At 41.2% G+C, this 11017-nt stretch overlaps 1 protein-coding gene across 2 annotated transcripts in view; it reads left to right on the forward strand.

The window, feature by feature from the left end:
- The window catches only part of XPO7 (exportin 7), a 39661-nt gene that overhangs the window by 8148 nt on the left and 20496 nt on the right, over window positions 1–11017 (forward strand). For both annotated transcript variants that reach the window (XM_045069515.1, XM_045069516.1), the window contains exons 7-13: window positions 714–879; window positions 1503–1576; window positions 3669–3788; window positions 6813–6959; window positions 8135–8307; window positions 10055–10248; window positions 10911–11016. In XM_045069515.1, the coding sequence (XP_044925450.1) occupies window positions 714–879; window positions 1503–1576; window positions 3669–3788; window positions 6813–6959; window positions 8135–8307; window positions 10055–10248; window positions 10911–11016 (980 nt within the window). The remainder of the gene's footprint in view (window positions 1–713; window positions 880–1502; window positions 1577–3668; window positions 3789–6812; window positions 6960–8134; window positions 8308–10054; window positions 10249–10910; window position 11017) is intronic.

Raw genomic sequence — 11017 nt, forward strand, 5'->3', positions numbered from 1 at the left:
TATAACAGTCTATATGGACCTCCCTGTAGAAAACTAGATGGGGTTAGCGTCTGGCTGTTTGTTCATTTTGGGTGGTTTGGTTTGGTGTTTTGTGTGTTTTTTTTGTTCTTAGTCTCATTTTCCCTTATGTCGTGAGTTTTAGAAGCAAGTTTAGACTCTTTGTGTTGTCCGCGTTAATGATGTTCATCTTTTCCCTCAATTACCTAGTTCTACCTCAGAATTCCCAAACAATCCTTGGGTTGGGCAAGCTACCTGGCAACAGCTATTATACACCCTGAAGGGGGAAAGCTTTTGAGAAAACTGAGGATTGACTCTTTCTGGCTGATACCATCAAACCAATTAGCCACCTAGTCACTGAGGTCTCCAGCCCCATCTAGATATAACCAGGATCTCACAGCAAATGGAGTAACCACCCATCCCGTATGGCTTCAGAATCCCCTGTGGCCACTATGTCTACAACATGTAAACCTTACGTGTCAAAAGGGGGATTTCATTAAATACCAGTTTCGTGTTTTTATAGTAAATAAGCAGCTAGGGTTTTCACAATGACATTAAGGTGACAGAAGTGCAGCCCCTTTTGCAGGGGAAACATCATTTCATTGAGTTGAAATACTGCCTTCCTTTTCTGGCTTAACAGCCTTCTAAGGAGTCTGGCAGCAAACTTGGAAGAGAGGAGTGATTGTTTGGGGCTCATTATATGGTAATTTTTACAGGCTTCAGGAAAGAATCTAAACTTGAATGATGAAAGTCAGCATGGCTTACTCATGCAACTGCTCAAACTCACTCATAACTGCCTAAACTTTGATTTCATCGGCACTTCTACTGATGAGTCCTCAGATGACCTGTGCACAGTACAGATTCCCACCAGCTGGAGATCAGGTAGGAGTACTGCACCCCTGGGAACAGACTGCTGCTCAGCCCCACATCATGTCTGCCGGATGGTCTGAGGAACCCCTGGAGATCCCTTGCTTGCTTTTAGAGAAAACTTAGAAAGTCAGCATCTATCTTGATACAGTGAGGAAGAGGGTGTTGAAGGAACCTTACTTGGGTTTCCTAGCTTGGGGAGGACTTTTTTAATTACTGGGTTACTAACAGATGTGAGTTTGACCTTCTCACATTCATCACCTAGGGATTCCTTACTCATTTGAGGTCATTTCTAGGTTTAAACATGAAACCAAAGAAAAGAACGTGTGCTTATGCTTGTTTTTACGTTTTTCAGAATCAAACTTCTTGCTTTGAACATAGCCCTGATTGTCTTAAGTTCTCTGGGGGTCATAGGAATGAATCTGTTCTTTAGAGGAGGTAAAACCTAGTGCTTTAAAAAATAAAACAAAACAAAAAAAAAACAAACAAAAAAAAAACAGGAAAAACCCCAAAGCCCTTCTTAGCTTATCCCTTGAAAGGAACCCTGTGAGAGGAGGTGCCCCCCAGTACATAGTGCTGTAAGTGTGTCACTAGCAACAAGCGACGTACTCAGTAATGGTTCCTTTGTCTTTTTTCAGCGTTCTTAGATTCTTCAACTCTGCAGCTGTTTTTTGACCTGTATCATTCCATCCCTCCTTCATTTTCACCTCTGGTGAGTCAGGACCACAGTTTCTAAAGCCCCACCTACATCCAAAAAGTAGCAGTGGTGAATGAGCCTTACGCTCATTCATTCTGTCGTACAAAATCATCCAAGTGAAGCATACAAATGCTAGGGTTAGTTATTTAGCCTTTTGTGGTAAAGCTTGTAGCCTAAAGGTTCTCGTAGTGAAGAGAATTAATTTAATTCTCTTTAAATTATTCCTGTCTAGTGACAAATTGCTGCAAATGCCAAGCTCTTCTGTCTCATCTTGAATCTGACTTTATACTGTACCTCAAACAGCCACAAGCTAGAGTGTGTGTGTGGGAGGGGTTGGGGGGGGGATTCAGCTTGTGTTGTCTAACTGAAGATTATCCTGCCCAAGAAAATTTTTTTTTTTACGATTTTATTTATTTATTTGACAGACAGAGATAACAAGTAGGCAGAGAGGAAGGCAGACAGAGAGAGGGAGAAGCGGGCTCTCTGCTCAGCAGGGGCAGATGTGGGGCTCGATCCCAGGACCCTGGGATCATGACCTGAGCCGAAGGCAGAAGCTTTAACCCACTGAGCCACCCAGGTGCCCCCCAAGAAAATTTTTGAAAGTCCTTCAGGCACATGTTACATAAGTGATAAATGGAAGCTGTGAGGAGAAGGTAAATTTGAATACCGTCCTGGATAACATTACAGAGCTCTTGGAAATGATGCATTTTTCTCCTTTAAAGCAGTAATTAGGGCGCCTGGGTGGCTCAGTGGGTTAAGCCGCTGCCTTCGGCTCAGGTCGTGATCTCAGGGTCCTGGGATCAAGCCCCGCATAGGGCTCTATGCTCAGCAAGGAGCCTGCTTCCTCCTCTCTCTCTCTGCCTGCCTCTCTGCCTACTTGTGATCTCTCTGTCAAATAAATAAATAAAATCTTTAAAAAAAAAAAAAAAGGCAGTAATTAACCTCGTCAAATTTCAAAATTCACCCAGGCCCTGAAAGACATTGGCCTAGTATTTCAGATTATTTCATGTAAATTGCTAACGTACAAAGCACACAGATAAGAATACAGTAAAGTAATGGGTGTTTTACACAGTGTTTCTACAGTAGGCTGTTTTCCTGGTTATTACGATACTTTTCCACATGTAGACCTTAGCTTTAGTAGAAATGTGAATTCAGTGTTGTTTGTGTCTTTAAGTTTACTTCAGGAAAAGGTAGCTCACTGGAGAGGTAGTTCATGAAAAGACTATTAGTAAAGATGTGGGCAACACTAAGGGAATCTAGCCAGGGGTGGTGAGGTGAGGTATACCCTCTAGGGTGTACAGTAGTAGGGAGCCCCAGGTGGCAAGGGGTAGGAAACCCTGGAAAGAACTGAAGCTGTGGCCTAGGCTAGGGCTGGGCGCAGAGGGAGGGACACTGCCATTCATGGCCTAGCCAGGGGTCCACAGGGGTTACCTCTTTCTTCCTGCCCTTAATCTCTTGCTAGTACTTTCTAGTGGTTGAAGCCTACTGGAGGCAGGAGGGAGGGGGAGCTGTGGCTCTAAATGGACAGAAGAAGTCAGCCTCCCAGGGAACAGAGCAGTGTGGAGAAGGATAGAAGACAGATCTGGAGGGGCAGACAGTATAAATACCTAGCACAGTGGGGAAAGGGGAAAGGTTTTCAGGGTAAAGCCTGTTCTTTTCAGAACACAGATCTAGCTTGGTTATTTCATTATGGCAAAGCCTGATTAGCCAAAAGTCTTAGTGAAGCAGAGAAAACGACACCTAAAGCTTTCTTAACCTACAAATTGTATGGTATTTCCAAGCCTTAAATACATATCTTAAAAGAATCAAAGAAGCCATTGGGTGGTCAAAGAATAATACCCAAGTGAATTTCCAGACTGAATTTAACTAATTGTTATGGTAACTTGGATCTAATGATCTTTTTTTTTTCTTTTAATAAAGCTGTTTCCAGTATCCTCAGCTGTACTCTTCTTGATCTTTCTGTATCATGGTAATAGTAGGGAGGTTGAAAGAACAGTTAATAGCATATGCAAGGAAGAATATTCTAGGAGGGGAAAGAGGGAAAAGATAATATGGAGTAGCTGTATCATCTTTTTAATCAGTTGTGTTTGGTTGTGCCTGTTCTTAGGTACTATCCTGCTTAGTACAGATTGCCTCAGTCAGAAGATCCCTGTTTAACAATGCAGAGAGGGCCAAGTTTCTCTCACATCTTGTTGATGGTGTTAAGCGAATACTGGAAAACCCACAAGTAAGATTTTTGAGAATTTACTATTTGAATACATATTTAAATACATGTTGTGTGTGGATGTGTGTAATTAGTATATGCCTCTCTATTGAATCCGAAGGAACTACCATCTAGAAGCCACACTTAGCAGAAACCTAGAGAACACTTCAGTGTGTCATTCTCAGAAGGTTTAACTGAGTCTGTATCTGTCGGCAGATTTTTTTCCTTTAAGATTTTATTTATCAGAGAGAGAGTACAAGTAGGGGGAGCGGCAAGCAGAGGGAGAAGCAGGCTCCCTGCTGAGCACAGAGCCTGATGCAGGACTTGATCCCAGGTGTCCTGTAGGCAGATTCTTGAAAATGTTTGCCCAAATGAGGAATTTGTATCCTCTAGCTTCAAGAATGCAGGAGTTAGGGGAAAGGACCACTTGGACACAGGAAAATAAGACAGCTGGTCATTTTTCCCCCAAGAAATTAAGAATTCAGAGTTTGGTTTTTGTTTCTGTTTCCTTTTTTTTTTTTTTAAATATACATTATTTACCCAAGTGTGTAGGTCTGCTTTTAGATGGGAAGGGAGATACTGCCCATCTGGTATTCATTGCGTAACTCAATTGGCCTTTTTGTGTTTTTCATTTCCAGAGATTCAGCCAACACCTACTTTTTTTTAAAGTGCCACTCCTCTACACTAGAAAATACCATACAAGCATTTTGTTTTTAAATATACTCAGTTCTGTCCCTCTTTTTAATAATTCTTTTTTTTAACCGAAGTATAGTTGACTGAGAATGTACATCAGTTTCAGATGTACAACATAGTGAAACAACTCTGTACATTGTGTTATGCCCACCGCAAGTGTGGCTACCATTTGTCACCACACAAGGCTATTATAGTACCATTGACTATATTCCCTGTGCTGTACCTTTTCTCCTCATGACTTCTTCACTGCATAACTGAAAGCCTGTGGCTCCCACTCCCCTTCATCCATTTTTGGCCATCCTGCCCATTGCCTCCCCTCTGGCTACCCTTTGTTCTCTGTATTTATGAGTCTGTCTCTGCTTTTTTTGTTGTTGTTTATTTGTTCATTTGTTTTATTTTTTTAGAGTCTATATATAAGTGAAATCCTCTGGTATTTGTCTTTCATTTGACTCATTTAGTTCACTTTGACTCACATAGTACCCTCTAGGTCCTTCTACATTGTCGCAAATGGCCAGATGTGAGTCTTTTTTATGGTTGAGCAATGTAATACATTGTATGTATATGTATGTGTATGTGTATACATATGTGTGTGTGTGTGTATATATGGTACATATATATAGACCACTTCTTTATCCATTCATCTATCATTGTACACTTAGGTTGCTTCCATATCTTGGTTATTGTAAATAATGCCGCGTACACATAGGGTTGCATATATCTTTTCAGATTAGTGTTTTTGTTTTCCTTGAGTAGTTACCCAGTAGTGGAATTACTGGATCACACAGTATTTTTATTTTTAATTTTTTGAGGAACCTTCATACTGTTTTCCACAGAGGCTCTATCAGTTCATATTCCCACCAACAGTGCATGAGAGTTCATTTTTCTCCACATCCTTACCAGCGCTTGTTCTTTCTTGTCTTTTGAAGTCAAGTTTGTAGGGTTTTGAGGGGGGTGGTGTTGGTCTTTTGTTTTTGTTTTGTTCTGTTCTTTTAAGGAAGCTGTATACCCAGTGTGGGGTTCGAACTCACAACCCTGGGATCAAGGGTATATGCTCTTAAAAAAAAAAAAAAAAGAGTAACGTGCTCTAATGACTCAGCCAGCCAGGTGCCCGAGGACTTCTTGTCTTTTTCTGACAAGTGTAAGGTGATATATCTCACTGTGGTTTGATGATGAGTGATGTTGAGCATGTTTTCATGTGTCTGTTGGCTATCTGTAGGTCTTCTTCAGAAAAATGTCTCTTCAGATCCTCTGCCCATTTTTTAACCAGATTGTTTTTTGGTGTTGAGTTGTTTATATATTTTGGATCCTAACCCCTTATAAGATATATCATATACAGGTATCTTCTCCCATTCAGTAGGTTGTCTTTTCATTTTGCTGATGGTTTCCTTCACTGTGCAAAAGCTTTTTATTTTGGTGTAGTCCCAGTAGTTTATTTTTGCCTTTGTTTGCCTTGCCTGAGGAGACATATTCAGAGAAGTGTTGCTGGGACAATGTCCAGGAGATGACTGCCTACATTTCTTCAAGGAGTTTTATGGTTTCAGTCTCACATTTAGATCTTTAATTCATTTTGAGTTTATTTTTGTGTATTTGTAAGAATGTGGTCCAGTTTTGGTTTTTTTGCATGTTTCTGTCCAGTTTTCCTAGCACCGTTTATTAAAGACTATTAAAAATGCATTTATTCATCCAACAAATACATAGAGCACCTACTATGTACCAGGGATGTGGTGGTGAACAAAATAAAGTATGCTTATCGAGGAATACCTACATAAGAAAACAATAAATATACCTATATAAGTGTAATATGCAAATAATCCAAAGTTTTTCATATAAGTATAAAGTAAAATATATAAAAATACTAATCCAGGAATTAAATTGTTACAGCAGTGATGATATAATGTAAATAAATTAAACATTTTTATGACTGTCACAGGAGTATAGCCTTATTTAATGATAAATTTGACAGAGGTAAAAATGAAAAATTCATGATCTTTGATCAGTGGGAAGCAAACAGACCAGAAATATCTTCAATTGTACCCCCTTTTCTGCTGCTAATTAACTTTACAGCTTTAAGCAAGTAATGTGATCCTTCTGAGCCTCCATTTCAGACTTTCAATTGAGGCTAATAATTTCATCCCACAGGATAATTGTTTTGAACAAATGAGATAGTAGATGTGACCATCTCTTTTAAAAGTGATTTTCTAAAAAATTGCTTTTGAACATTCTACGGATGTGTCATTAGAAGTGAGGACCTGTAGCTGAGAAGTTCAAGTAGATTCTCCCTTCCCCTTGTGCCATCCCCATTGTCATTCTGAAAGTATACATTTACATTTTATTTTCCTCCTGTGCTGTCACCAGAGCTTATCAGACCCAAACAATTACCATGAGTTTTGCAGACTGCTGGCCCGATTGAAGAGTAACTATCAACTGGGAGAATTAGTAAAGGTGGAAAACTACCCTGAGGTCATCCGATTGATAGCTAACTTCACAGTGACCAGCCTACAGGTTTGTCTTCTCTCGTATCTCACCTGCACAGTGAAACCTCTTCTCTTGCTCATTGGTTTTGAACTTAAAAGAATACGGGCATACCTCATTTTATTGCACTTCATGGATCCTGTGTTCTTTACAAGTTGAATGTTTGTGGCAACCCTTCATTAAGCAAGTATGTCGGTGCCATTTTTCCAATAGCACTTGCTCGCTTCATGTGTAAGGAAGCTGTACACCCAGTGTGGGGTTCGAACTCATTGCATTTTGGCAATTCACAGGATATTTCAGGCCTCATATTTAATATGGTGATCTGTGGTCAGTGATTACAGCTCAGGCGATGGTTAGCATTTTTAGCACCAAAATATTTTTTACTTAAGATATGCACTTTATGTTTTAGACATAATGTTATTGTACACTTACTGGACAATAGTGTAGTATGAAACAAAACTTTCTTATGTGCACTGGGAAACCAAAACACTCATTTCACTCGCTTTATTGCAGTGGTCTGGAATCAGACCTCTAGTAGTATCTCCAAGGTATGCCTGTATTCCCTCCCCCACCCCCGCCTAAATATAATATAGGGCAACCCTGCAGAGTAGTTATTGCAGCCTGATTGTTTGCCTTAAAGAAGTGCGAGGAGTTTGGTTAGAGGAACATGTGGGAATTGCAAGGATAATATTTAGCTTATCCCTCTGAAAAAACAAGATTGGAACATAGTGAGACAAAAGAGTCGAGAGAGAGCTAGTGACCTCTCTTAGTCATGTAATATAGGACAGTGGTTCTCAAATTTTATGGCTTGCATCAAAATCATCTGGAAAGTGTGATGAAAAACACAGGTTGCTTGTGTTTTACCCCCATAATTTCTGCTTCCCTAGATCCAGAGTGGAGCCTTGGTGTCTCTGTGTCAAACAGGTTCTTCAGGTGATTCTCAGGGATACTAATGTTTGAGAACCACTTACACAAGGCTTTCCTTGTGGGAAGGCTTACACAACCAGTGTAGAGCAGCTCTTTTTATTAGATGCTTAATCTCCAAAATAATAAGCACATTAGATGAGTTGTCATGCACAGAACAAAGCCCATAAACATTTATCCCTTTCTTTTTTTTTAAGCCTTTATCCTTTGTGTCAAATGGCATGGGACTAATGTGTATAAAAAATGAGAAATATGCCTCCTGCTCTTTTGGTTTTCCTTAGCACTGGGAATTTGCCCCAAATAGTGTGCACTATCTCCTGAGCCTTTGGCAGCGGCTGGCAGCCTCTGTGCCATACGTGAAAGCCACAGAGCCCCACATGCTGGAAACTTATACTCCTGAGGTCACCAAAGCCTATATCACATCCCGTTTGGAATCTGTGCACATCATCCTGAGGTAAGGAAACTGGGACAGCCGCCTGGTGTCAGACTTGCCAGAGGTCAGACACCCAGTTGGCGAAAGCACACTTGACATGGGCCTCCTTGGAGCTGATGCCGTTAACGGCCGTTTCCTCATGTCAGCCGAATAGCAGGTGGAGCATAAAATCTGAGAGAACAGGCTTTCTCTGCAACATCCTCATTCATGTCCTCATTTTTCTGCCCTCCTTGGCGATCTCTTTGAATACAAGGTATATCATCAGTATTCTCTTTGTCCTTGCCGATGATTCCTTTTTAACATGACAGGAACATTTATAAGCTATAGATGATAAGAATTATGTGTAAGTTATAGGTGCTTTAGTTTCCTGAAGAAAGAAGTAGATAACTAAGACGACACAATCCAGAGCTTACCAGAAGAGGTAGAATCCTACGCAGCTAATTGCCGATCGCGTTACAGGAATGCATGGTTTCTGTCTACCTTGACTTGACCAGAAATCTATAGCTAAAGAAATGTTAGACCCTTTCAGAAATGACTTATAAAAAGTGAAGTTATTCTTGAGGGACCTTTCTTGTATGTGTGTATATCTGTATTTATATCTGTATTTTTTGTTGTTATTTTTCAGGGGAATTGGACTCTGAAGTTCTGGGTTTTGTTTTGTGTTTTTTTTAATCAGATCTTAATTGGCTCAGAGTCAAGTGCATTAAATTGTCATAAGAGTTATAGGCTCAATTGTTAATGACTTGAATCCTTTCAAAATTCAAGTATTTGTGAAGTCCCCTGGAAAGCATTGTTCTATCATCCATGTACTTTCTGTTCCTGAGGATTCAGCTGGTTTCAGTGAGGCGTTGTTGAGGAGTGGTTACAGGTGTGGGCTCTGGGTTGGAATAGCCAGTTAATAGCTGTGTGCTCTCGGGCAGGTTATTAAAAGGATTAAATTACTGTGTCTTGGCCCTGTATGTGGACCATAGTATACACACAGCTGTGACCTCTAGTTGTGATGGTCATTCTGGTGCAGCTGCTGGGTTGTCATACTGTGATGTAGCAACAGAAGAGGAGCTTGGAGTACAATGTGATTTTTAAGTCTAGCAACCGATACATAAGGTAGGACCTGGTATAGATTCACAGTGCATCCTCTGTGAGTCTAAAATCCAAGAAGTGAAAACTAAATTTCCTCATAGGTTGGAAACAGAACTCATTTGGTGGCAAAATTTGACATGTGCTAATATGAGACCATTTAGAGCCTTTTTGAAAACTTCTGCTTTGTATGACTCTTCCTGATGGTTAAACATTTTGCTATAGGAAAACTGTAGTTGCTACCCTGGAGAGTCCATTGAGGGTTCATAGCACATGCTAGAAGCATCATATTGCCTCTTTAAAATCTGAAGAGCTCTGAATTCCAAAACATATCTGGCCACAATGGCCCCACACAGGGACAGGATATGTGTAGTCCCAAAGGTACTTAGAGCCAAGAACAAGCAAGAAAGTAAAAACCAAGAGCTCCTAGGGTATGAAGCAAAGGACTGAAGGGATTGAGGCAGACGTTAAGGGAGCAGGAGTTCAGATCAAAAGCTAGACACCAACTCACAGAGTGTATCTAAAGCAGATGACTTTAGTATGACCATCTTCCCACTTTTTATATTATATGTTTCTTGGTAAAATGTAGTGCTGTTAAACGGTGGCTAAATGCAGAAGAACGAGAGGTGTCATAGTGGGGAAATCAATGGTATCTTTTAAGAGAGCCGCCTTCCTTTTCCCTTGGGAGCAGGGATGGCCTGGAAGACCCTCTGGAGGATACCGGCCTGGTGCAGCAGCAGCTGGACCAGCTGTCCACCATCGGTCGTTGTGAGTATGAGAAGACATGTGCACTCCTCGTGCAGTTGTTTGACCAGTCCGCCCAGTCCTATCAGGAGCTGCTGCAGAGTGCTAGTGCCAGCCCAATGGATATCGCGGTGCAGGAAGGTGAGTGGACAGTGCTGCAGCCTGAAAAGTGGTGCTATCCTTCTTCACTCACTGCCACCTCTCTTTCCTTCTTACCCCCCAAAAGGACTCTTCAATCATCCATCTTCTCCATCTACACAAAAGAATACTATGAATAAATGCCACAGGGCTAAGGGAGAGTAACTGAAATCGTGTCTAGGTGGATGTGTTTTTAACTTCCAAGAAAGTACTGGACTCTGGAGCTCCTGGATGGCTCAGTCGGTTAAACATCTGCCTTCAGCTCAGGTCATGATTCCAGAGTCCTGGGATCCAGCCCTGTGTCAGGCTTGCTGCTCAGCGGGAAGCCTGCTTCTCCCTCTCCCTCTGTCTGCTACTCCCCTGCTTGTGTTCTCTCTCTCAAATAAATAAAATTTTAAAAAGAAAAAAAAAGTACTGGACTCTAAAAATAATGACCTTGTCTCATAGGGGACTGTTGGTTATCTACTGAATTTCCCCTTGGCCTCACCCTTGCCAGAGCAGGGTGGTAGCTATGCTCAGTAAGAAAAATTAGACACTATAGCTTTACCATACTGTTCTTAAGATTACAGAAGCTCCTAGTAAGAAACACACCTCACTATGAGGAGATTTCGTCAATGAAATGACCGCTGGAGTCTAGACACTAACAGATCTTCTTCCTGTTGCAGGACGGCTGACGTGGCTGGTTTACATCATTGGCGCAGTGATCGGTGGCCGGGTTTCCTTTGCCAGCACTGACGAGCAAGATGCTATGGATGGCGAGCTTGTCTGTCGG

This window comes from Mustela putorius, unplaced genomic scaffold, assembly GCF_011764305.1.
Source record: "Mustela putorius furo isolate JIRA1106 unplaced genomic scaffold, ASM1176430v1.1 tig00003937_pilon_pilon_pilon, whole genome shotgun sequence".
Lineage (NCBI taxonomy): Eukaryota > Metazoa > Chordata > Mammalia > Carnivora > Mustelidae > Mustela > Mustela putorius.